General features: G+C 39.6%; 1 protein-coding gene across 3 annotated transcripts in view; it reads right to left on the bottom strand.

Annotated features, from left to right (window-relative positions):
- The window catches only part of LOC121408350 (unconventional myosin-XVIIIa-like), a 105,044-nt gene that overhangs the window by 33,181 nt on the left and 44,315 nt on the right, over window positions 1–27,548 (bottom strand). For all 3 annotated transcript variants that reach the window (XM_041599789.1, XM_041599790.1, XM_041599791.1), the window contains 4 exons: window positions 27,150–27,266; window positions 26,252–26,335; window positions 24,280–24,417; window positions 23,289–23,474 (listed from right to left, as the gene is read on the bottom strand). In XM_041599789.1, coding sequence (XP_041455723.1) covers window positions 23,289–23,474; window positions 24,280–24,417; window positions 26,252–26,335; window positions 27,150–27,266 — 525 coding nt within the window. The remainder of the gene's footprint in view (window positions 1–23,288; window positions 23,475–24,279; window positions 24,418–26,251; window positions 26,336–27,149; window positions 27,267–27,548) is intronic.

The raw sequence follows: 27,548 nt of genomic DNA, 5'->3' as shown, positions 1-27,548 counted from the left end.
CTATAAAACAAAACAAAAAACAAATGAGAAGATGAGGTGCATTTAATAAAAGAAAGATACCAATCCATATTCAAAATCTGCTTTTATGGATCAAATTCTCAGTCTTATAACACTCAGTCTTGACTTGTCCAATCTATTTTTACATTCCATTGCACTTCAGTATTCTTTATTAAAAGAAAAAGAACGAGTAAAATCAAATTCTGCTTCTAACAATGGAATAAACCACTTTGGTTCAATATTATTTTCTAACTCCATATCAAACCAAGACTGAGCACTATATCACGAGACATTTTCAGCCAGTCTTTCATAATCCCCGTATAGGTATTGGCAGGAATAAGCAATATAGGATAACTGTATCTTGGGATCATTACTACCAGTATCATACCTTGAAATGTCTTTATTCCTCTTGTTTTAAAAATAACTTTACAATTACCGGGACCCTTGCCCCCTCCAGATCAATCAAACACAACTCTCAAAAGTTTCTTCATGGCAGTAAGTAGGTGTGAAGGAGAATAAACACTTTAGTTATAGGAAAGCTATATACACTATGTTTTGCAAGAAATTATTGGGAAAATGTGACTCTTCTTGACACTCCTCGAGTCAAGAGGGTAGCTTTTGATGGCCTTGGGCCTGGAAATCCAAGATGTCCCCGGAAGCAAAATGTCATGCAAACCATCAGAAAAGAAAAAGACAACGGATATGATCCTGTGACATTAATACAAGCGCAGAATTTCCCAAGAGCATGGCTACGCCAGTCTTCATTATACGCAATGAATGCTCAAACATCAATCAAGCTCCAAGGACGACTTCTAGAAGAACTTCAAGAAGAGGTTGGAAAGATGAACTTTGAAGACAGATTCTCTCAAGAGCAATAGCATATTTTACATTTGTGCATAATCAATGGATGTTAGAGTTAACCCCGGAGACATGAGAAAACTGTGGCAGCTTAGGGGCATAACAGATACCCTGATGTCATTGTATTAAACAAGTAGTGTATAAAAACTTTTTTATATCCAGTGCAAATCATGTTTCCTCTCTGGATCCTTTTTTTCCTACTCTTGTTTTTTTTAGCATATTATTTTATTTCCAATTTACTTGTAATCACCACACCCCCTTTTGTTTTACCTTGGTTTATATTTTTTCCCTAAAATATTATCCGTTTACTTCTCCCTGTTCATGTTTCTTTCTATGATCATTATTCACTGCTTTCAATTCAATCATTTACCAAATGAAAGTTATTCATCAATTATGAAAATACTTACCATGATTTTCTTATTTACGAGATAACTGGATATACCCATTTGATTTGCTAGTTCATTACGATGAACCTGCGTGCCGAATATAGAGTACACAACTTTTCCTGCGCGCGCGCTGCATCTCCCTACCAACGCACTATCCCAAGATCGTCGCGCAATTTGGCGTCCATTTCCTCTCATGAGCCTGCGGGCAAGACATGTTGTCACACAAGGCGAGGGGTAGGAGGGAGGGTTCAAATGGGTATATCCAGTTATCTCGTAAATAAGAAAATCATGGTAAGTATTTTCATAATTTACATCAATAACTGGGATATACCCATTTGATTTGCTAGACCAACACGGATTCAACGTGAAGGGAGGCATGTCTAGACTAAGAAGTGCGTAAAAATAGGGAGATGAAGACACAAAGGCCGTTGCCTTACGGACAGGGGAGGCGATAAAGCCTCATGTGAAGAAGTCCTTAAGAGCAAGGAGTGAAGGAAAGAGGGGCGTCAATAGGCGGACCTCGAGAAGTCGTGAACGACGATTCCAAGAAAGAGCCCAAGAAGAATGATACTAAGTATCATGGGCCCTCGGCCTAGTGTCAGGAGAACAACATCACCAGCTGACTAGAGCGTAAAATTCGGAATTTGTTGAAAATTTCAACAAGAATCGTGATCGGAAACTGAAGCTTTAAGGCTCAGTAAGTGATCAATCGAACAATCTGAGAAGGCGAGAGATCTCAGAAGCCTCCGCGTGGGAGAAAGCGCCCAGAATTCGATATCTGTCTCAAATGCGTGAGGGCAGAACATCTGCAGAATTCTGATAGAGAGCTGTGGCAGAAAGTTACTAGCGGTCCGAAGGGGACTAGGAACGACGGAGAGTAGGGATTTAAGAAGAAAACCACTCGTAAGGCAGTCAAGGATCGAGAAAGCGACTGAGTGCCATCCTTTTAATAAGAAATGCCGCGGATCTGCTGCCTATGTAGAATAAAGCAGTCTGGTTAAAATAGCTCAACCGGGCGTGTCAGAGAAACAGCGCGGTACACATCACGACAAAAGTGTGATAGACCGAGTGATCGAGAGAGAACTCAGGATCCCCTTTCTCCCGTACTGATTGAAGCACCCATCTGAGGGTGCAGTGTCCGCGGTGGAAGAGGTGGCTTGGCTCAAGCCACCATTGCCGAGAGAGCCCGTGAGGCTAGGCTGCGATGGATGACCGCCGGGCGGGGGAATCCCTAGCAGCAGCAAGTGTACGCCAGAGGGAGCTGGCGAAAAGTCTCTGTCATGATCGTACGTGAAGGCGACAATCAAGAGATGTTCTAACGAACAGACATCGCCAGATATGATACCTCAACAGTTACGTTCCCAACGGAATCGAATGAGGTAGCAACGGCCCTGTCCTATCAAGTTAGGGACGGAAACTGGCTAAGAGTGTCGATGTCCTCGCTTGAAGAAACAAGCGAAGGAGGAGGGAGACTTGAGGAAAATAATCACAAAAATTTCCATCAGTCTGCGGTGAGAACCAGTTGTTTATGAAAACAGCCACAAGGCCTGGTCTCTCAGGTGATCGTAAGAGCAAGCACCGCCGGCGCCGGTTGCGGCAGCGTGGAACAGTCCGATATCGGAGAATAAGGAGTTCCAAAAAGCTGCGGGGGCGGCAAAAATGACGCCCTAAGCAGTGGGGGATGAGCATCTAAGTTTCTAAAAGAAGAACTCCAGTGAAGTAAATCACTTACATGGAGAGACTCATCCACAGTCGGCCCGAGAAAAAGCGGGTCGTAGTGATTGTGGTTAGGTAGGCATAAGCATACATGCATCCACGGTTACATCATCCTCGGTCGTGCGGTGACCATGGCCACATGCATTGCATGGAGGGAGGATGAAAGCAGCATGCGAGGCGACTCGAGTGTGCCGAGTGAAAAAGCTTCTAAATAAGAAGACGGTTCGACAAATGGGCACGGTAAGACATCCACCGTAGACCACTCCACACAAGGAGGAAACGGCGGAGACGCCCGCAAGCTTGACCCACATAGAGGGCAGTCTATAAGATAGACTGTTAGAGCTCGACCGATGGTCTGGAGGCGTACAGTTTGGTGTAAACTCGCCGACCCGGTACGGTGGGTGTGCCCAGAAAGTAGGCATAGAATGCCGACAGAGAAGTCTGGGGCTTTAAACAAGCTTGAACGCACGTACATAGCCAATAATCTCATGAGATGTACGGCGGTTTCTTTCCTCCGAGATGATGCTTACCCGACCGGGAAGGACTCGGGGAACAGCTGTGAATGTCAACAGGAGGGATATCTAGCATATGAAAAGCTGATTCCCTCCAGGTATTCGGTGCGGGTGCTTTCGGCGGTGTCCGGCTGGACGACCGGTGATGGCAGCTCGGGCAGGGCTCGAACGAGCCGCCCGAATACGAGACAATAGGTTAACATAACCATAATGCACCGGGTGGTGAAGGCGTAGCGATTACTAAGCACAGGAGAACTTTTAATCGCCGTGACATTCAGATCCGATATACATACTCATAAGTTCGGAGAGCTATGAGGTAGTGAGACATACCGCTGAGCGGTGATGGTGCTCATATCGGAGTCGCCCTCTCTTCAGCGGCGATCGCTGGAGGACGGGTGTCTGTACTAGCCCTGACTCTGGCCTTGCAAGGGTAGGAGCTAAGTAAGACAGGGCACCCTTACTTTCGAATAGAAAGTGAGGTTCAGGCCAGAAACCGACGGTCCCGTCGCCTGGGCGGACGGTCCGCGGACGTGATAGGTTGCCCCCTCAAAGCAGCCAAACATTCTCACGAGAGAAGTGCGGCATGCGGTATGTAAGAGATTCTTACCTCCAATCTACGGGCCCGCTTAGGGGGTAGAATGGAGAGAGTTACCGCTGAAGGAGTCGTCGCCGTACGTGGGCTTGACGTAGAGGGCGAATTCGGGAGTACCTGCATAAAAAGGGGGAATACCCATGCAGGTAACTCGCCGATGGCTCCCCGGAGTGCGGGTTGGCGAGAGAAGTCTCAATCCGCTCAATACCCGACGCCGGCAATAAGACCGCGGCGGTCTTATAATGACGGAGAACACGAGGATAAGAAACCGTAATGCTCGGGGACGCATAGATGCAGCCTGAACGGATGCAACGTCCAGCCGTCGGTCACCGAGAGCTTGCCGACATATTGATGCTTGAAAGCCGTATGTCGGAAGCACCTGCATAGAAACGGGGGTCACCGTGTAGGTGAACAGCGTTTCAATAAATGCCCGGTGTGAGAGGACAGGTGATTGCTTGAGCCGCACAGTGCTTAGCAAGGCGGCTGAAGCTGATATGAAGCGTGGGTGAATTACCCGCAATGCTCATGGGAGTATGTGCGACGCCTGACCCACAAATATCGGGAGTCTGGTGACATAATGGAGGGCGATGCCCGTATGTCGATAACACCTGTGTATTAGCGGGGATTTCCCTTGCAGGTGCGTGAGCCGGCGAATCATGAAATCGCCGGTGACTCTCCGAGGTGCAAGATGGCGAATGTCTGCTTAACCTGCCCGGTGCTCGACACGGCGGTTTTAGCTGACAGGGAGCATGAGGATAAAGATCCGTGATGCTCGAGGGCGTTCTGTTGTAACATGAAGTTACGACGCCTGGCCATCGGCACAAGAATCAGAAAGAAAGGTCTGCCCGCAAAGTGGGATTAGCGACCTAGACTTTCTTCTTGTTCTTCCTCTTCTGTGCGGCCCCCGCCGGGGGGCAGAAGAGGGAACAATCATCGGGAGTCTGGCGACATAGTGGCGGGCGACGCCCGTATGTCGATAGCACCTGTGTATTAGCAGGGATTTCCCTTGCAGGTGCGTGGGCCGGCGAATCATATTGCCGGTGACTCTCCGAGGTGCGAGACGGCGACTGTCTGCTTGACCTGCCTGGTGCTCGACACGGCGGTTTTAGCTGACAGAGAGCATTAGGATGAAGATCCGTGGTGCTCGAGGGCGTTCTGTTGTAACATGAAGTTACGACGCCTGGCCGTCGGCACAAGAATCAGAAGGGAAGGTCTGCCCGCACAGCGGGGTTAGCGACCTAGAATTTCTTCTTCTTCCTCTTCTATGCGGCCCCCGCCGGGGGGCAGAAGAGGGTATAATGATCGGGAGTCTGGTGACATAATGGCGGGCGACGCCCGTATGTCGATAGCACCTGTGTATTAGCGGGAATTTCCCTTGCAGGTGCGTGAGCCGGCGAAACATGATATTGCCGGTGACTCTCCGAGGTGTGTTGGATGGCCGGTGTCTGCTTGATCCGCTCGGTTGGTAGTACCGTCGGCTGAAGCAGGCAAGCCTGGGGGTAAAAACCCGCAGTGCTGGAGGGCACTCTAGATTAGCTTGTGAAGCTGAGAGGCCTGGCCATCAAAAGAATCAGAGGACAGACCGCCCGACGGAGCGGGGCTTACGTCTGTGGTTCTCCTCTTCTTCTTTTCTTCTTCTTCGGTTGCTCCGGCGCCGGAGCGGAAGAAGGGACAAGAGGCTGGGCTGCGCCTGTCTTCCTCTCCTTAGCTCTCCCACAGGGAGAGCCAGCCGAGGACCAGACGCTGGACCAGAGGCTGGACCAGAGACTGGACTGCGCCTGTCTTCCTCTCCTTAGCTCTCCCACGGGGAGAGCTAGCCGAGCGAGAGGAGGCGTCGGCCGAATCTGATGGCGTCAGATTGAATTGAGAGTCCGACACGGTCGGACTCAGGTGCCTCTTCCGACTAGGGGCTGGTAGCCCTTTGCCGACGCTCCCTAGAGGGGTCTTACACGGCATCGAGCCTAGTCTTTGCCGGGTGGAGAGACCCGTGCTCTCCCCCCGGACTTTAGGTGACCCGATGGCCGGTGGGTCTGACAGCCCTAGAGGAGTCGCCGTTTTCTGTACTAGTGCGACGCTCCCCAATAAGGTTCAGGTTCCGGGACGGAAGCCTTGGCCATCACCGTGCGGGCACGTGGTCGCAAATCCACGGTTCCACCCTTATTAAGCGGGGCACGTGAACGCGCGTCCACGGTTCCACCCCTTTGAGAGCCCACGGGGCTCTGACTCTGTTCTCGCTATCTATACTACCTGTGGTGGGGGATAAGACCCCGGTGTCGGGCCCCGAACAGCAGTCGCCTGAGGCTCTTCAGAAAGAGAGTCCGAAAGGCTCATTATTGCCGTAGGGTGATCTAGTAGTAAGATAAAAAAACAGAGAAGCAAAGGGGGTAGGGGGGGTAACAAACCCCAACCCAGAAGACAAGGACCTCAAAAAGCGGACTTTTGAGAGTCAAAAACGGATCTCACAAGGATGATACAAGGTAAAATCCCAGAACAAAGGAAACAGTAATAATTAAGAATTATTAAGAGACACTGTCCCTGAAGTCCGTTAGAAAAATTAATTATTTGATTATCACAACAAGAATCTGCTTCCGCCAAAATTCTGAAAAGAAGGAAGGGGGGAAGCATCTAAAAAGAAGAAAACACTAAGTTTTTTTTTTTTTTTTTGTTGTGTCCACCTGTTCAAAAGAAAAAATAATTTTTCTTGAGGTGAGGATCAGCTAAGGAAAAAAGGGGAGCAAGATTCCCTTTCTTTTTTTTTTTTTTTTATAAACAAGAAGTTTAAGAAAAAAAAATGTATAAGTCCAGAGACCGGTAGCTGACTTGAAAAGGAAGGGGGGGGAAAAACAAAGATAGCTTTCCCGAGAAGGAAGGCCGAGTCAAAGGCGACGAACGCTGACAGGAGACGGCTTCCAAAAAAAAATCTAAGTATTCTTGTGAAGGAAAGAAAATAATTTTTTTTTTTTTTTTTTAATTAATTGAATAATTAATCAATTAATAAACACAAGAACAAAGGATTGATTGAAACAAAAGAACAATCAACTAACTCGAAACAAGAAACAAAGAACTTGAATCGAGGCAAAGGAGCAAGTCAAGAATTAAAAGAATCAATCAATTAATTAATTAATCAATTAACCAATTAATTCAATTAATAAATACAAGAACAAAGGATTGATTGAAACAAAAGAACAATCAACTAACTCGAAACAAGAGACAAAGAACTTGAAACGAGGCTGGAATACGACGCTCCTAACGTCCTACAGAACCTATCTGTGGAGAAATAAATCAATTAAATTCACGAGTCGTATAAACGAAGAAGTCAGTGAATAAAAAGAATTAAAAGAATTAAAAAGGAGCGAAGACAACGCCCGAGCAGGAAGGCGCGGAGCTATGGGGCGGAGAGGTGAAGACAACCCGCCTGTGAGAAACGTATCTTTAAAAAAACAAACTCACGAAGAGGGACAAGAAACGTTAAAATAATATCACGGAAGCTCCGCGCGACGTGATAATCCTATAACAATCTTAGATGAGAGAAAATAAGATTGAAATAAGGGAAGAATTGCACAATAAAGTATCCAAACGGAAAACAGAAATGCAATTTTGAGAGTGTACTTAGCTTGCGACTGCACTCGACCGCAGGCGAAAGTAAAAGAGGAAATGGACGCCAAATTGCGCGACGATCTTGGGATAGTGCGTTGGTAGGGAGATGCAGCGCGCGCGCAGGAAAAGTTGTGTACTCTATATTCGGCACGCAGGTTCATCGTAATGAACTAGCAAATCAAATGGGTATATCCCAGTTATTGATGTAAATACACATTGTTTCTTTATCCAGATATTTAACTACACATATCTTTGTTTTAATCCATACTGTTAATGAACCCATTAAAAAGAAAAGCAATCATTACAAAAACTTTACACGCATTAGACCTAACGTTAGGGCTCGGTCCTATAGGGGTAGTCCTAAAATAAAAATGTAAAAAAATTATGGATACGACGATTTGTACAGCCTTTGTTTCTTCCTCCGTTTTTGGATCACAGAGATCATATCCAAATACATAGTAGTAGTGATAAATATTCATTAAATGATCACGCGCTGACCTGTCACCCCAAAAACAACCAACCAGAATGCGCTTTCTGAATAGATTATAGAGGCAGATTATGTCAGGGGGTGTGGTGTATGAATATTGCTTAGGTCGCTATGGGGAAGTTTTTCCAAATTGCTACATTTTTGGCATGAATGATCATTAGTATATATGATGATTCATTTTAAGGAGGTACTTTTTTATTGTACTACGAAGGCCCTTCTGACAGGACCCCCACCCCCCTGCCTTCTGCTCGCACCGTGCCGTTCATATAACACGCAATTTTCATGTGGAAATTACGAAGAACCGAATCCCAAGGGGAAAAGAGCTATTATTCAACTCAAAAGGTACCTATGTAATTTTTTTTTACAAAAATGTCAATTATCGGCATCTCCACCAAGTGTAAGACCTAAACCTTCATTTTAACCATGTACTTTGGCTTCCCTGGATAGTACTATGCAGTGTTTTGCTCATGAACTGGAGTTAGTGTGCATTTGCCCTATACCTGTCTCTGTGCTCAGATTAGTTCTTTTTCAAAACGTACTCTGGGTATGGAAGATGTCACTTTGAAAATTGCAATGTATTCCTTTCCATATTTTTTTAAAAGGGTGAAAGAAAATCCCTTCAATAAACAGAAATCAGAGCGGTCTGAACTTTGAAGTAGACGAAAGGAGTATGGAAAAATAATGGTAAGGCATATGATATTCAAGGATACATTCCCAGAAAGGAAGCTATCCCAACACTAGGACTAAATGGGCCATGTTTGTATTTCCCATCAGCTCTCTCTAAATCATCAGTGAAGAAACACCAAAACAACACTTTGGAACACTATACTCAAAATCTACAAAAGGAAACAGGAAATGCTTGCTTGATTTTCCCCTTTTTCTTAAAGTCCACTTTTTGATGGGGTAGACTTCCCCTTCAAATTAAAATTCTTCAGCTGATTCTTGCAAATATGCAATGAGATGAAAGTTTACTTCACTTTCACCATAAATAAATCCTAACCCTCTAGTAATAAATCATGGAAAAACTTCTTTTTTATATTCAACTGATGCTCGAAGTTTGGAGAGAAAATTTTTTACTCTGATAATGTGAGGATAAACCAGGAAACATTCAAATTTCCTTCCATAAATCCATCCAAAGTAGAGTGGGGTTTTTTTAAGAAGAAAAAGAAATAACCTGCAAATTCTACTTAGCTAATGCGGGAGAAGCATTTGATAGTAAAGAGAGAAAAAAGGGCTAAATGGGTTAAAGGGCTAAACCGATCGAAAAGATACGATGAAGGAAATCTTATTCATCAACCTACCCAGTCATTTCAAGGGGTAAGAAAGGGAAATGAAGGAATAGAAGGAGGATTGCCCTGGGCTAGGGGTTTTCCCCAACTCAAAACTGGGGCCTTTGGAACGGATAAGGATTAATTGAGGGGTAAATGTCAGCATCACCTTCATCATGGACCTACTAGAGAAGATGATACCAAAGCACTATCGAGGGATGATGCATTTGATGAAAGTAACGATCGGCCACGCAAATGCAAACCATTAATGTTCACAGCTAACTGTGGTAGTTTGGGAGTAATTGAAAAAAGGAAAAATAGCTATTCCTTATAAAAACAAGGCATAAGCGATGTTGTGTCTCGCCCACCTGTAAAATGTGAATTTTGTGTTTGTGACAGTATGCAACAGAATTGTATTAGAGGTTTTTTTTGGAATAAGTGGGATGTAATAGTTTTTTGAATATGTAAAGGGTTTCTTGATAAAATGTTACTGCATTGTCTTTTGCATGTAATGTCATTGTTTATATGGATTATAGATATTTTATGTTGAAGTGAGAAGGCAAAAGTGTTTGTGGTTGTAGCAAGAGAGTCTTGCATGTAAACTTTAACGTTGACTTGAAAATGACCTTTTACCTTACCATGTGACCTCCGACTGCAGCATAACACGCAGGTCCCCCAAGTCCATCCAAGTTTGGTTGAAAAGTGACTTACGGTTGCAGAGTTAGGAGTCATAAGAGAGTCTTGCATGTAAACTTTAACGTTGACTTGAAAATGACCTTTGACCTTACCATGTGACCTTTGACTGCAGCATAACATGCAGGTCCCCCAAGTCCATCTACCATCCAAGTTTGGTTGAAAAGTGACTTACGGTTGCAGAGTTAGGAGTCATAAGAGAGTCTTGCATGTAAACTTTAACGTTGACTTGAAAATGACCTTTGACCTTACCATGTGACCTCCGACTGTAGCATAACACGCAGGTCCCCCAAGTCCATCTACCATCCAAGTTTGGTTGAAAAGTGACTTACGGTTGCAGAGTTAGGAGTCATAAGAGAGTCTTGCATGTAAACTTTAACGTTGACCTGAAAATGACCTTTGACCTTACCATGTGACCTCTGACTGCAGCATAACACGCAGGTCCCCCAAGTCCATCTACCATCCAAGTTTGGTTGAAAAGTGACTTATGGTTGTGGAGATGTGTGTAATAAGAGAGTCTTGCATGTAAACTTTAACGTTGACCTGAAAATGACCTTTGATCTTACCACGTGACCTCTGACTGCAGCCTAACATGCAGGTCCCCCAAGTCCATCTACTAAGCAAGTTTGGTTGAAAAGTGACTTACGGTTGCGGAGTTAGGAGTCATAAGAGAGTCTTGCATGTAAACTTTAACATTGACTTGCATGTAAACTTTAACGTTGACCTGAAAATGACCTTTGACCTTACCATGTGACCTCCGACTGCAGCATAACACGCAGGTCCCCCAAGTCCATCTACCATCCAAGTTTGGTTGAAAAGTGACTTAGGGTTGTGGAGTTATGTGTCATAAGGTTTGTGACGGACGGACGAACAGAAAACATTTGGATCCCTAAGTCTCGCCTTTACCTCTGGTGGGCGAGACAAAAATCAATCCATATCATTTTTTTACAGTTAAATTTATTAATAATTAAGTAATGGGATTTCATGTTTCAGGTCCTGATCAGATGCAGGCAAAATATTGATCTTATGGGATGTCTTCCAGCTACTCCATCCAATTAATGAGCTGTCTGGACGAGGTAGGATTTACTGTATATGTTAAATTGAAGATGGGTGAATACTTTCCCTCTCTATCAAACTTCAATCTTTCAAATTTATTTTAAGCATTCAGAAAGCAAAGAGAATTAAAGTGGTCTCCATCTTTTATCTGAAGAGGATATCATTATTTCAAGGAGGGAGGATTTAGCATGTACTTCCCTGAGAGCAAATGAACCTTAGAAAGAATGCTTACAATTTTAAAGAAATAACAAATCTCTGTATTGATGCTTTCATGTACTGCTTAAGCACTAAGCAGGCAACTTGCGAATTAATTCAATAATAATAACAAAGATTCTTAGTATAGCATACATTATGATTTTAATGTTAACCCAGGTTTCAGCTTGGCTGCAGTAATTATTTTCAGCACACTTGAATTTCAAGGAATTGATTCCTGCCAGGTACCAATTTGCCTCACCTGGAATGAGTGCAGCAGAATGTGAATCAATTTCTTGCTGAAGGAAAGAATGACTGTATGCCATGGCTGGGATTTGAACCCAGGCCCTCTGATTCAAAGTCCGGAGAATAATCCCCTAGTACTTCACACTAAGCAAATTTTGGAATAAACCAGGAAATACTTTAGACTGGATATCGAAACACAGTTTCAAAGAAGATCAATAGAAAGGGATCTTTGTTTGTAAGGTCTCACCAGGGGACCATGAATAAAGACAAACAATACATGTACAATTATGGAAACTATCAATATGGTAACTACCATGGGGTAAGAAACATGGCTCAGCAGCCAATTCAAAATCAAGGCAAAATTACCACAATCATATTTTGGGGGTGAATGCACATGGGCACCTTGGTTTTTTACAACCTCCATACCCTTGACTACCAATTATGGATGTATTCTGGTTGTTTGTTAGCATGAAGCATGCACTTCTTGAATATCCTTAGGCCTTTTTTTACGGAATTGAACAAAATTGTTACAAGGAGACTATTGATGAAAAGTGATGGCAAGCTTTCTAGGGGTGAACAAAACCATGAATTGTGGGCCCCTAGATAGACCAAGAGACATAAGGACATCTGTTTATATGTGAAACAAGGATGACAATCATTGATCAAAGGTCACGGACAAAAATATGAGAAGTAATTTTGGGCAAGAAATGGCAGGAGTGTGGCCTAAAAATAAATCAGCATGTCTAAAAAAATAAATTCAAACATAATTTTTAAAAAATATATTCATATATTTAAAATCTTAAATCCCACAAAATATCAATGTTATTTTTATTTACTCCCGGTACAATATAGAGCTACCTGTAGACTGTTCAAACAGGGTTCAAGCTCAAAGGAAAACTTTCTAATGGCACACTGACAGTGAGGTTTTCAGGTATCTAAAGTGCCACAGTTCCAGTGTAAAGATTTGTTTCAGTGATAATCTCTTTATTAAATTCTCTAAAGGCACCTTTACCCTGCTAATAGCCATCAAAATAATCTTATCTTCCAACTAATGACATTATTTCAGGGACAATCCCCCAAGCGAATTCATGGTAAACATTCCCGCTTGTCCCCTTTTGAAACATCGCTTCTTAGTCCTCTTCAAAATGGAAGACACCACTTGTTGCAGGTAAAGACAGAGGTATTCCTTGCTCTAGGGTTACCTATATCACAGGATAGGGTCACTGCAAATTCTTACTAATGACCAAGATACGACTTTGGGAGATATCCTGTAATTTGTATTGTAGCTAGCGGGCCTCCCAGACCTGTATTGCACCGGCAAATGGGTCAATTGAAAGTGGCATGTCAAATGTTTTTTTATTTGTCGTAAAATGCGAAGAGTGCAAGGTGGGATGCTTGTAACTAATACAAATAAATTGGAGCACACTCCACTTTTTTCCCTCTTTATAGTAATCATGATAGTTCGTAATTATTTTCTTTTTATCAAATTATGTTTTTTTTCTTCTAGTTACACTCTAAGGACTATCTATAACATAGTAACAAGAATACATAGACCCGAACTTTGGCCAAAAAGAAAAAACCTAAGTTTGTCTCTTCAATATATCTATTTGAATTGATAAGATTGCTCTGATAGTGTAACATTATTCGTCAACTGGCTCTATTAACATTTGTATGTCCATTTATGCTTATGTATCTTCCAGTATTTTTGCTTTTCTGATAGAATCTTCTATATCAATTTTACCAAATATTTAGTTATCCGTCTCAAAGAACAGATTTTTTTTTAGATTGCTTCACTCACATTCTACACTTGAGATTCAGATTCACTAATGAAAGTCTGACATGCGTAAGCATTTATTCTTTATATTCTGCAATGTATGAAAAAATCACAAAAGCGTTTGATTTCAAATCAAAGGCGATTTTACTCTTACCATTAATGTAGAGTATATGACTGAAACATATTGAGTGTAATATCTACCTCTAAAGATGGTTTCCCTTTCTTGATGGATGTACTGTATAGATTATATGTGTGTGTATATATCACAAAGCATACAGATGTATTGGAGGTGCATTGTGATCAATGTCATTCAATGATCTCATCATTTAGAGGTTTCTTCCTATTACAAAAAAAACGCATACAAAGTTAACATGAATGCATTCAGCATTTTCGTATTTTATTTGAAAGTAGGATTAAAGAGCACAGTTGATTATTTGGCTTGCTCACTGGCATAGGTGCTGAGGCTGATGATTGAACCCAAGACTTTCCACTTGTCTAATTCGGTGCCTTAGACCACTTGACCACAGCACCTTCACTAATTGATCTCAAGCGCACCCTCATCTTGAAATGCTGCTCCATAAGTGACCAATTCTCACATGGATGCCCTCTTCAAATGCAGCTCACATAGAGGCTGTTCTCACTACATTCCTAAAACTAGTTTAGTGGAAACTAGTATAACACGTAATGAGAACGGTCGAAGCGGTCTTGGAAGCGATCTTGGAAAAGCACCTCGCGATGTACTTTTCAAGATCGCTTTGCCTCGTTAAACTGGTTTAGCGTGAGGACACAACCGTTCTTCGGGAAGCGATCTTCACACATTTTGAGTGTGCTGCTCCACAAGACAGGTGTACAATACCTATGCTGCGATTTCAAATTTCGCGGAAAACATGTCACCCCACTGAGAATGTTTCCATAGCAACAAGAGCGATTTACGTGAAGTGATTTAGAAAAACTTTCATGTGATCAAGTGGGAACCCTAGCAACGTGATCTTCCAAACTGGTTTCCTGAATCGGTTTCCAGTAAACTAGTTTTAGAAAGCATAATGAGAACGGCATCATAGAAAACCTCTTCACATAGAGACCACAAGGTGGGCAATGATTTCCAATTCCCACGTCAGTTCAAGCAGGCTAATTGAAAGTGAGACAAATGGATATAAAGGCCTGGGGCAAGACTAGCTGGCTGACAAGCCGCAATGATGGGATTGAGCAAAGGTATATACACAGGTGATGGAAAGCATAAACTATCCCTTCAACCCACGTGCATTCAGACGTACCATTACAAACCTGTTTCAGCCAACGAGAAGAATCACGCAATCCTATCATGGATGCACTTTCTTTCGGCCTTTTTCACAAGTTTTGATCATCTGTTTTCACTTTGCAAATATCCTTGCAACCTTTGAGTTCTTGCAAAATTACCTACCATCTATGAATTACACAATGTTTCAATTTTCACAGATTTGACAATAGGAGACCCATCATCAAATTGTAATAATAAAACAATGGCAATACTACATGATCAGGGAGGAATCAAATAGTTTGCTTTGCATTATGAGGAGAAATATATAAATCATCTTGCATTTCATACAATAAAATACATATTGCATGGTGAAGTCATTTGTTCTCTCATTTGCATACTGACCAGGATGTACAGTGTACACACAACTGTGAAATTGAGTGATTTTTTTGATGTCATACCTTTTACAGCCCATTTTGATGAAATGTTTGATTTCACTCTTTTTTATTCAAACAAAATATTCATTGGGTTGGACTTCCCCTGTAAACAGTGATATTTACATTTCGCTTTGAGCGCATGTGCATGAAACAACTTTTTGACTCTCAAAAAATGTATGTCAAATTCCCCAAAGACTTTTCGACAATTAGGATTTGAGTTTTTACAAAGACTGGATGATATTTCAGCTCAAATCCTTTACACCAGATCCATTAAGAGTTCAGATTCAGGCAGTATTTCTCTTACTAATGGATAGCAAAACATCTCTAGCAGATGTTCATATTATCAAGATCAAGTTTCCCTATGATGTCATGGGAAACTTTTGTGATCTTGAAAAGTGTCCAAGGTGGAAAGTGAATGGGAGAAAGATCCATTTGACCATATCTGAGATTAAAAAAACAACAAAATACTAAGGGGATTTTGCACTGAGATGCAGAATAGATGCAGTACATGTATTGAAAATGCCTGTCCAAAAAACAAGGAGCAGCTGGGAGGTCTTTGTCAAAATTGGTGAACCGGAACAGCCTAATCCTAAGTTTCTGATCTGGTGAAAAATTGCAAATATGCTGTTTGTTCAGATTCCAGGAGGAAACTGCCGTTTTGATACACCATCTTTCGATAAAGACTCCTTGCTTGCTCTTTGTCATGAAGGGCACTTCACAATACATTTTCTATGTTCTTGAATCAGACCAGCGTTGTGGTCCAAAAAATTTGAAATTTGCAATTCAGTAGAGAGCATCTTATGAGCAACATCTGACCAATGCGGTAATGTGTTAAATCATAAAAGCAATTAAGAATTTGAGAGAGATTTCAGTCAGACTATGTGAAACACGTCCTTGTGATGAAATGACTAAGGATGTGTAGATGGGAATATCTGAACCGGGGAAAACATTGTCAAGAAAGCCAATCCAAGTTAATTGCCCCTAAACTGCTTTTCACCTCACCGATGCTCACAATTTATAAATACCTCCAGATAAAATCAAGCATGGTATAGACTGAATATTTTATAGAAGCAGAATGAATTCTTTCACAATCATACAACAAAAAATACTCAACATCAGTAACAAATTGACATTAAACATCAAAAGTTGAAATCTGTTTGCTTGGAAAACATCCAGGATTCTCAATACATTAAGGTCTTATTTTCTTTCTTCCTCTGGAAGCAAAGTAAGGACTTTCCGATAAGATCTGTTCTTTTTTTATATTAAACTCAAAGTTGTGAACATAGCCCATCAACAATTAACAGTGTCAATATGGGTTGCATTGGGAAGCCCCCCCCCCAAAAAAAAAGAATAAAAAATAAATAAATAAATAAATAAAAAGAATATCTAGTTCTAAGTATTTAACTTTTTCCCCTTTGTAACCAGGAAATTATGATTTAAAAAATTGCACACTTCCAAGAAGCAGTATCTCCTAAGGTACCCCTTAAAAGATGAGACTACCGTTTCATTAACAAAAACAGAAATTTCAGAGACTAGTACTGCCTGATCTAGCAACAGCAACAAATTCCACACTATGGAGATGAAAAAAAAAACAGCACTGGTAATATTATCCTCTCCTTGTGTTGATATAACTGGAGCTGATATGAAATTATTATAAAAGCATGATTTGGATGCTGATAGTCTTGAAATGCATGATACTGAAATGAAATGTCTCAATCTTTCATTATGAAGAGAATAGGAAGGGGATGACTTCATCTGCAGCTCTGCAAGTCAATTGAATTTCAGTATTCCGTATTGGTTTATTCAAGTTGAGATATTTCTATTGAGGGATAGTGAAACAATTCAATCATAATAAACTGTGAAATGCAGCAGCCAACGCTTTTTCGTTCCTGTATTTCCTTTTCAGAGCATATTGCAATGAGGAAGCAGTAAGTCAGAATTATTGCTCTGCCCATCAATCTTACACCCCAGTACTGCTTGTTAACGTGATGTCAGCAAACAAGTCAAGGATAACTTGTCTCTTCAAATCGAGATTCATCATTCTCCCACCAAACCTTAAATTGCAGGTAAAAATATTCATGACGGTGAAAGATGAACTAGAGTAGAAATGTGGTATGAAAATGCTAGGTGCTCTCTTGACGGACAAAATGAGTTCTCGCCAGCAAAATGAAAAAGGGCATTTTATATGGTTTTTCAGTGGAATATGGTTATGTTTGTTTTGTCTCATAACATTATACAAATATGTACAGAGATGAATACTAGGATTCTACTTTTCCATCAGATCATGCAATAAATTGTGAATCATAGTCGCAGGTATGAATGGAGAGCAATTTAGAGTCTGGGGGCTTGGAAAGGCCTGTTATTGGCACTGCCATATCTCATTTCAAAGTATCATACTGGGAATAATAGACATCTTTCGTTCCTTTCATCTCCAAGTATTAACGAACCACAAAATCCCAGGGACACTTTGGAGTACCACATGGATGCATAATTGGCCCACTTGTAATCGACCTGTATTCCGAATTTCGAGCAGAAGCCATTCAAGAGAAGACCTAGTTTTGGAAAGAATCATTAAAATTATCAGGACATACAGAAACTAGAGAAGGTTGAGTCCTTGTGAGGTGAAAATTACCTTTGCGCATGATAAAGGTAGAATGGTGCTTAGAGTTAGTGCAACTTAACTGAGTTTATATCCGTTTGGCTCAACACAAGTACGTGTATTTTTAATTTCTTCAAATTAGGAAGAATAACAGGGATAGTCGAGTTGAATGAATGTCAATTAAATGCGATGTCCATCTTGATTTGAAGAGGTTGAGTGAATTAATTTTTTTATGATAAACAGTGAACATTTCAGCAGGGACTGTAGAGCTTTTGACATTTATAAGATTTACATACCACTCACTTCTGTTCAAAAATCAATCTTGAAATGCTTGATTTTGTAAATAAACAACAGATTTATAGGGATTTTACTGCAATGCATGTAATTGTTTTGTTTTAATCTATTCATTAATAACAATAATTCGAGTAGTATTCCACTTATATACAGTGCTTAATACTTTATGACAATGTTGGTTCTTTTTGCTTTATACATTATCTTGGTACCCAGAATCTCGACTTGCTCAAACACAATGGCCCGTATTCTGACGTAGGGTTTAACTTAAACTCAGGTTTAAAGTTGTGGTTTAAGTATGGGAAGCCATAAGTATCAAAATTTGTATTAAGTTGTATGTTTCTTATGTTTACTGCGCTCTTTCCTGATTCATCGACGGTAAAGACAATCATCTATTTATACTTCCTACACAATTATGAATGATTTGAGAGCCGAATGAGCTGAAGTATAATATCTCTACTGTTAGTGATTATGTAACAATAGGCTGTCCATACTTAGACCGTAACTTTAAACCTGAGTTTAAGTTAAACCCGACTTCAGAATACGGGCCATTGACTTTGTATGCATTTTCTCCACACTTACATTATATTCACTTACATTAGATCATTTTTGACAGTGAACACTTTTAAAATACATACAGTGGTGCTCAAACATAAGTTCCCTCATGATGACTGAACATATTTAAAGTGTTCAAGGTTTGTCATATTTTAGATATTTAATTGTGAAATCACATGATAAAATATTACATTCAATAAAGTTTATTTCTCTGTGCTTGCCGAACATTGAAGTGTTGTTGTCTACATTCAACACTCAGCATGAAGGAGTGCATTTCGAGGTGGGGTTCACTAACTTTTGAACACATTTGTATAGTGTATACACGAGAAAAAGTACACTCCTACACGTCCAAATGGAAAATCTGTATAGAGGTTATCGCATGAGACCTGGTTTAGGAATAATTTGTTAAAAAGAATGCCATTTGTTGGATGGTGCCTGTCTCCAGCAGTAATAACCATTATACTACAATGCTTTTTAATGCCTTCATTCCCAGTATTCTATTCATTCATTCTGTATCGGAAGTTAAATGCCAAAGACTGGTGTTTTTATATCGCTCCATGAAATTGCCTTCGCACTAATCAAATATAATCGATTTCCGTAACCACAGGGAAAAACCCCTACCAACCAGCAAAAAAGCATTGCATACAACCTACTACAAAGCAATAAAATGCATAACCCACACATGACAAATGCTCTATAATTACAAATTTTGGGTATTTTGCTGATTCGATTTGCTTTTAGTATACTCTTTGAAATGAAGGAAATAACAGTGGAAACAGTTCATTTCTAGAGCAACAAAAAATGGAGATATGAGAATGGAAGACACGGTGAGATAGAGATTGAATGGGAGAAAGAGAAAAAAGAAACAAATTAAATGAAGGAGGGGGCATATTAAGACTCTCATATGGGGGTAATATAGGTTAATGAAATGTCTCAATAATGAACACTACTTTCACCTTTGTTCAATGTTTCATATTTCACCATCAACAAAACCAGAGTTTCCAAAAGATGTCTGAAAATAGCCTCCCTTGAAGATAAAATTGTTCAAAATTACCCTGCTTCCAAAAGGGCACCTTCAGGGTAAAAATGATTAAAAGGGAGACAAGATGGTACACAAGGGAAGCAACTCACAAGCCACAAAGGTGCAATGCCAGAGGAAAAGATGTTGATGTGAAAGGATCACCATAGAACCACCTATCATTTTACTCTGTAAATTGGTTGATTTCATAAGCACACTGTCTAGAGGTGAGTTCACACATGGTGGTGTTTAGTAAGAACCCTGTCTGTGATTTTTACTGGCAACTTTGCTTCCAGTCAATCAGAAGCAAGGGTTTCATTACTGACAAATTGCTTCAAATCACTCTTAAGGACCCTTATTGCAAATAAACAAGTTCAGGGGAGCATTTCATGAAAGGACTTGTCGGACATTTTATCCGACAATTCCCATTTTATCTGACAGTTACCATAGGAACAGTGCCTCTCAGCCAATCAAAATCATGGAAAGATGTCAGATCTGACAACTTGTCGGATGAAAATATTGATGAAACGCTCCCCAGCTTTCACTTGCTAACCTGTCAAGGTATTTAAATATTTCTTATGTTAAGCCCGGCAAATATAATCAATTACTTCAAAAAGCAAGAGTATCATACTCGAATTGAGAAAAGTAATCTCAGTCTCAGATTACCAATAAAGAATACCTAAAGTATGAAGATTTACTATGCAAAATAAAGCGGATGTAAATACTTAACTGTAGACTCTACAAAGTTCATGTAATGTTTGAAGGGTCTGTTTAAGAAACGCTAACATCGATGAAAGGGGGCACTATATCTCAATGTGACAGACAAATTTTATTTCTAACAAAGAAATCAATTAAAAACTATAGAACAATTACTACAAAATTTGTACATTTTTTCTTCTCTGATATTAAGGTCCAACCTAATAAAACATTGACTCTTCAACAAAACTCTAGAAAGGCTTTAAAATATGAAACATTGCCATGTCTCTTCTGAGAAAAGAGTATCATTGTTTTGTACTGGTGTGAACTCTCCCTTTTTGATGTTCCCCAGAGAGAACCTTATCAATGAAAGCTGAAAGCAAATTCAGCACTGCTGACAGAGACAGTAACAAGCCTATCAAATGACCAGTCTTTGTCAAGTGAGGGCGGTGTAGGTGCTATGACAAGCTCTTCACACCTAGAATTGAATTAGGCAGAGACTGCATGTATCAAGACAAGGCCGACACGACTGCAATCTAGATGGTTAATCTCATTTGTTTAGCATCACCTTTCATTCTTGATGCGTTTGTATTCGACATTTATCTGAGAAATCTCATCAAATTCGGAAAAACAAGGGATGAAATGACTTCCAATTCAATTATGAGGAATGTCTGATTTCTGTAAGAGTCCCAAGAAATAGAACAGTAAACTTGTACATTTCTCAACAATAAAAAAGAAAACTCTCTAAAGATGAATTTCTGCACCATCTGTGTATTTCATGCCACTACATCTAGCCATCCATAGAATAATTTTACAAAAAGATCAAACTGCCCATCATATCAAAACTTCTCAATATATACTTGATTACTTTGTCAAACACTGAATGTACCAACACTAACTGACAGTGCATTTTACACCAAGCTGAAGAGCATTTGATTGAAATCAAAATGATGAAAAACGAACGCGATAACATGAAATGCTGATCATGAGAGTCACAAACTCCTTCCCCAGATGGATATTTCCTAGAAATAACTTGATAATGTCTTTTCAAGAATGTTCTTTTACGATGATGAAATTTCAGCCGACAGTGATTCATAATTTTGAATTTACAGGAGCTCAACATGTCATTGCCGGGTGGAAAGATGAGGAAGACTTTCATTATTTGCCTCAATCCAATTCTCAACAAAAATATTCTTGAGAATAAGAAAGGTAATAAACATCTTGATACTGAAACACACGCACTCCCACACTCACACATAAACACACACATCGATGAAAAGAAGCATGATGAATTGTGAGAGATGAAAAAAGAGTGTCGCTAAGGCGAGCACATAATATGCCCGCCTGTAAAGCGGGAAAATTGAGTTGGTCGAGTAAGAAAAGTGGAAGGTGGCGACTTCACCTTTGACTGTCTGACCTCAATATCAATAGGATTCCTGAGATCTATGCTAGCATCATACACACCAAATTATATGAGCCTAGTTTAAATTAAACTAAAGTTATCACATTTACAAGGACTTCAGACGGGTAAGATGAAAACATGTCACTGTGATCTGGACCTTTGTCCTTTTGACCTCAAAATCAATAGGCTTCCTGGGATCCATGCTAGTATCATACACACATTATATGAGCCTAGGTTAGATTAAACTGAAGTATCGCGTTTACAAGGAAAAGTTAACGGACAGATGGACGGACACCGGGTATGATACCATAATACGTCCCGTAGAGACAGGCGTATAATAAAAACGACAGGAAGTGTAAAATTGAATAATTTTTCCATCTGGTACCTGAAGCATTAACCTCTTGATTTAATTACCAGTTCATTCTCATCAAAACCCATAAAGAACAGAAAGCTTGACAACTTTCATATCAATATGAAATTTGAAACATTCAGCTTTATTTTCTTTTCTGTTAAGTTGCAGGCATTTGAGGAAGTTGTGATCAAGCACATGAAATTTATTTACTATTGCATTATCTGATTCTAATGCAGTATTAACAGTCAAGTAAATCAGACCTGCCAACCTCTAGGAATGAAAAACTGTATTCTGTGATAAAAAAAAAATATTTTTCCCAAAAAAAGTGTATTTCATAATAAAATGCTTGGCGCACTCGCTCATCGCGGTGCTCAAGCTGCATGCAAGCTAAAATGCGCACTGCTCTTTCTATGAAAAAAAAACATTGAAACATGTGTATATGGTTCAACAAAATGATCGAAAAAAAACAAGTTACCTGAAATTACATTGATCTAATAACCATATTTGTGTACATTTTATGAAATAGAGACAGATAGAGATGATTTTTCTCAATAAATTACAATTTTGTAAAAAAAAAAAAGAATTTTTTAAAGAAAAAACATACTGCCGTATTTTGGTTGCAAAAACATACTAAATACGCCTAAAACGTACTGGTTAGCAGGTCTGGTAAATGAAAAAGGAAACATTCATCTTAGCAAGAGTGTCGTAACCACAATTAAACCACAATACAAGTTATGATGAGTTAAACAGGGTGCCCACTCTGCTCTAACTTAAGGGCAATTCCGTAAAAATATGTACGTCCCACCCCCTACATGTGGGACCTTCATGAAATTTTCTGGTTCTTTTGACAGTCTGTAATGTTCTCAAATGACCATGACTTGGTCAGTTCATGAAGTAATGTAAGAATTGAGAAAAACGGGGGTCGGATGAACAAAAATATTGATCATTTTATGGATTTGCCCTAAAGCAAAAAAAAAAGTGCTATCAATATTTCAATGAAAGTTTGAAAACTATCAAATAAAACATAATATGACCTTGTATTTAATCTGCCTTCCAAAATGTTGTGTGATTAAAATTTTCAGAAACTGCATTACAAAAATGATTGTATTTTACATACCTATGTACATGGGGAGCACATCACATGTGAATCAACACAATTAAAACTTGACAGTCCTTATTTAAAATACACCTCACTTTATCTAATCTTTTATAGATTATCACCAAACCTGCAATAACACTTTCTTCTTTATATATTTATTTATTTTTCATTAAAAAAAACAAACGGGGTAAACTTCCCAACGACAATAAATATAATAGACCAATGTCTTACCAGCTCATGTTTTTTCTGAGTCGCCTCGGACTCCTTCCGTTGGAGCTCAGATTGCTCCTCTCGTAGCTCCCTGATCTCCCGCTGGAGCTTTCTACTAGCCTCCTGGCTCCGAAGCTCCTTCTGTTGAACAGAGCTATGGTCACTGTTGGACCGGTCAAGGGAGTCTCGTAATCTCTCAACTTGGTTCTGAAAGGGAGTTAAAAGTAGACACATTACATTATTGTAAAGTTTCTGCTCAACAGAGCTGTGGTCAATTTTTAGACTGGTTAAGGGATACTTTTCAATATACTATAATCTTGTGGAGGTATTCATGAGCCATTCTCAGCTTTACTCATAACTCTTGACATCATGAGGACTAAGTACAAGAAATGATAAAAGAAAAGATTGACAGTTTTATTATCATAATCCAGATTTAATTGTAACTCAAAGAATACAATTTTTGTGTTCAAACAATCTTCGCCAAATGGGAAACAAACTAAGAAATCACACAAAAAATGTAAAAAGAGCATCAATTTTTTTCCCCATTCAATCACTATTTTGTTTCCTTATCATTTTCCTCTACAAATTGTAAAAGAAAATATAGTATTTGTATTCTGGAAAACAAGAAATAATTCATCTTTTCTTCACACAAACTTAAGTAACTACAGTCCTGCTCACACCATATGACATCAGATAACACAGGATATTGAGAAGCACCATAAAGCCAATTTCAAATCCTGTTAATCTGAGTTTTTCTAAAACAAAATAATCAGCTGGCAAGGTCTATATGGGACATGGTATCTGATGTTCATGTAAATAGACAAGTTGTCTGTCCACTTATAGTATGGAAGACTCCTTTTTAAAATCCAGCATTCTGCAATTATGAAATGAGCTGGTTTTGTAAAGATAACAGTCTACAGTCCAACAAAACCGATTCCAGCAATTATATTGCATCTGAAGTCGGTTTGGAAATGGTTTGGCCAGAGAGACTGTGGAATAGGAGTCTACTTACCTCAAGTTTGTTCTTGGTTGTATGTTCAAGGTCCAGTTTGGCCTCTAATTCCCTAACCTTAGACTCTAGTCTGTTCACTTGAGTCCGATCGACCATTGACTCTGATAAGAAGTCTACCTTCCCTTGTAGTTCCGAGACCTGTTTTTGGAGAAAGCAAGATAAGATCATGGTTCAGTGTATGGTATGTATATTTTACCTGACAGGATGTAGTAATATCAAATGGTGTTTGTAAGTAGAAGCAGACCTGACCAGTTTTCACAGATCACGGACAAGTGATTAAATTCTAATCCTTCCATTTTGGCATACACAAAACAATGGAGAATGGGGAGTGTTGCCTTAGGGCCACTGCACACTTTACGACTGGTCCACGATCCGAGTTTGAAACAAATCGCATTTTGCTCATTTTCTGAAAATGTGAATGAAAAAGTATCTGTTTATTTGAGGTTCTCATTGACCGAAGGAATACTAATATAACATTTCTGATGATTGCAAGCCTTTATCTTGGAGCAAAGGCCAAATTAGTCTCAAATCGTAGCAAATCGTACAATCGCTATGACATTATTACGACTAGTATTAAATGTGACTTTTACTCTTAAGGATGATAGCATAGTTACAGATTTGAACTTAGGTATTTGCACAATGAATTCGATCTTTACACAGTAAGATAGTGCATGTCTCAATATCAGCATCAAATTCTACTGCTTTTTATTCCAAAAATCGGGTCGCAGACCAATCGTAAGGTGTGCGGTGGCCTTTACAAGGCACTGAGGCAGGTATCTGCTCAAAGTCATGGCACAGTCTTTTGATAGGGTGGCTTAATTGTAAAATTGCATCTCTTATCAATAGAAACTAAGGACTTCCTTGTCAACAAATTACTTTCATGATGAAATGATGCTCTGGTTATGAGGATCATTAGGGCTGAAGGTCATCAGTGCAATGAATTAACTTTGAGACACTTGTTCTACCAAACCATTGTAGTTCCTCTGACTGAGCAATCACATGTAAGTACAGTAAACTAAACAGCAAAGTCCATTAACATTTAATCCCAGAAATTTAACCAGAAGTGATGATGATGATGCACAGCTTTTGTATAGCGCCATATATCTGTCAAAGACATTCAAAGGCGTAATTGGAGGAGCCAGCCAATCTGGGTCGCCTACACAAAACTGTGACCCGCAGGTCTCTCCTCCCGATAAGTGGGGTTTCCTCCTACTCTTATTTGAATAGTGCAGTGGGTTCTTCACGTGCAAAAGTGGTGATTCTCCTCAATACGGGGCCTCCCTTTAACCTCCTATCGAGTGATGGAGTGTTTTCCACTGTATCATAGCCTGCATCTATGAAACAGGGGAGAGACGTTTACTGACAACGCACTGGCTTCAGTCATCTGCCTGAGGTGGACTCGAACCCACAATCTTTGGTTCGACGGGCAGACGCTTTACCGACTGAGCCAACATCGCTCTATGGTCATTTTCTTTCAAGTTATTTTGGGGGGTGTTAGAATAATGCCACTGATATTTGAATGCATGCCATTCATCGTTGTAGTGTACTTATTGTAATACTTCAAATTCCGTCTCGCCATAAGCTGCAAGTTTTGTTGCCTAAACTCAATGTTCAAACATTGTGCCTAAATTATGGAATTGTCAAGTAGATTTGAACGCTGTATGGCCTATTTGCCAGACAAACTCAAACTTTTTTTTTTCATTTTGCCTTGCAAATATACCAGGGGGCTGTTTCATAAAGCTGTTTGTAGGTTAAGAATAACTTTAAGAATGACTGGTGATCCTTTCTTGTGGTAAATGATGTTCACCATTAAATGTTAGTTGGTGATCATTTAGCGCATAAGGTTCACCAGTCATTCTTAAAGTCGCTCTTTACTTATGAACAGCTTTATAAAACCCCCAACTGTAGATATAGGATGATCACATGAATACAATAATCAACATATAGGGTATGATGACAGTGCCTGACTTACCTTCTCTTGTAATTCCTGTTTCTCATTGGTTAGATCTGCTATCGTTTCAAGGTGTTCATTGACCTTGGCTTGCTCGTTAGACATCTTTAAAAAAAAAATACAGATATGTATAAATATATGATTTAAATGAAATTGTAATGTCTTTATCAAGTGCAGTTCATTGCATCTATATTTATGCTTATTTAATGTTAAAGGAATATTCAATTCAGGTTCAGCAGCTTTTCAGTACCGAATTCTTGATTTAAAAAAATGTTTTGATGCCTACAATGGCCTTTTATTTGTTAAATAGTGGCACATACATTCCTCCATTCATACCATAATAATATAATGATTAATGTAATGTAGAAACTATGTGCATATATTCTTCTGTGCTAATGTCCACTAATTGCATTTGTTGTTTTCAGAATCAATTACTACTGTTATGTGTGGTGTTAGAATAAAATTTCAATAAAAAGGTGAGAGGCTATTTAATATTTGAATTGCAATATAAGACAATTTCTGAAAAAGCCCTCTTCTTTTTCATTGTCATTTTATAAGCATGTATAATCCTCACATCCTTTTTGAGAATATATGATAAACTAAAATAGCAAAAGTTTAGAGACACAGTCAATCAGTACATCTACTAGACAAGTTTTAATGCAATCTGCATTGTACCTAATGAACTGAATGTTTTCAGGATGAGTTCAAAAGGTGTCGGGTGCTAAGAAAGCTAGCCATCCATCACACTAAGTTCAATTCCTCCGGGGAAGCTTTAGTAAAGCATCTCATCAATGACAATCACTGATGAATTTGGTCTCAGCCAATCAGATGCAAGGATTTCAGTAGCTTATAACAGATATCAATGAAATACTCCTTCCCAGTGAGGATGGTAAAACAAAGACAGGAAAGCTGGACATACCTGGTGAATGAGAGCTCTGTGTTTCTTGAGTAGATCATTGAAATCTTCTTCTTGATCCTCTAACTTGCTCTCCAACTCTGTCTTGTCTCGATTGGCGACTGATAGTCTTTCCTCAGCCTAAACCACAGATAAAGAAAGAAAAAACATAATATGAATCACAACATTTCGTATTAAAAATGCTACATTTTGTTAAACTCATATCAAAGATTGTTTTATTTCTTTGACAAAAATTATTGGTGGTGGTAATAGCAGCACTGGTGTTGAAAGTGATGTCACCTAGAACAGTGCTATTATCTGTCTCTGCTTGAAAATTAGTCCTGTGATTGCGTTCATTCCACTTGAATGTTCATTTATATTCAAAAAATATTTTGAATATAAACGATAAACAATCATATTTAA

The sequence above is a fragment of the Lytechinus variegatus genome, chromosome 2 (genome assembly GCF_018143015.1).
Source record: "Lytechinus variegatus isolate NC3 chromosome 2, Lvar_3.0, whole genome shotgun sequence".
Lineage (NCBI taxonomy): Eukaryota > Metazoa > Echinodermata > Echinoidea > Temnopleuroida > Toxopneustidae > Lytechinus > Lytechinus variegatus.
The sequence above is the reverse complement of the archived record's forward strand: the minus strand, read 5'-3'. Positions and strand labels throughout refer to the sequence as shown.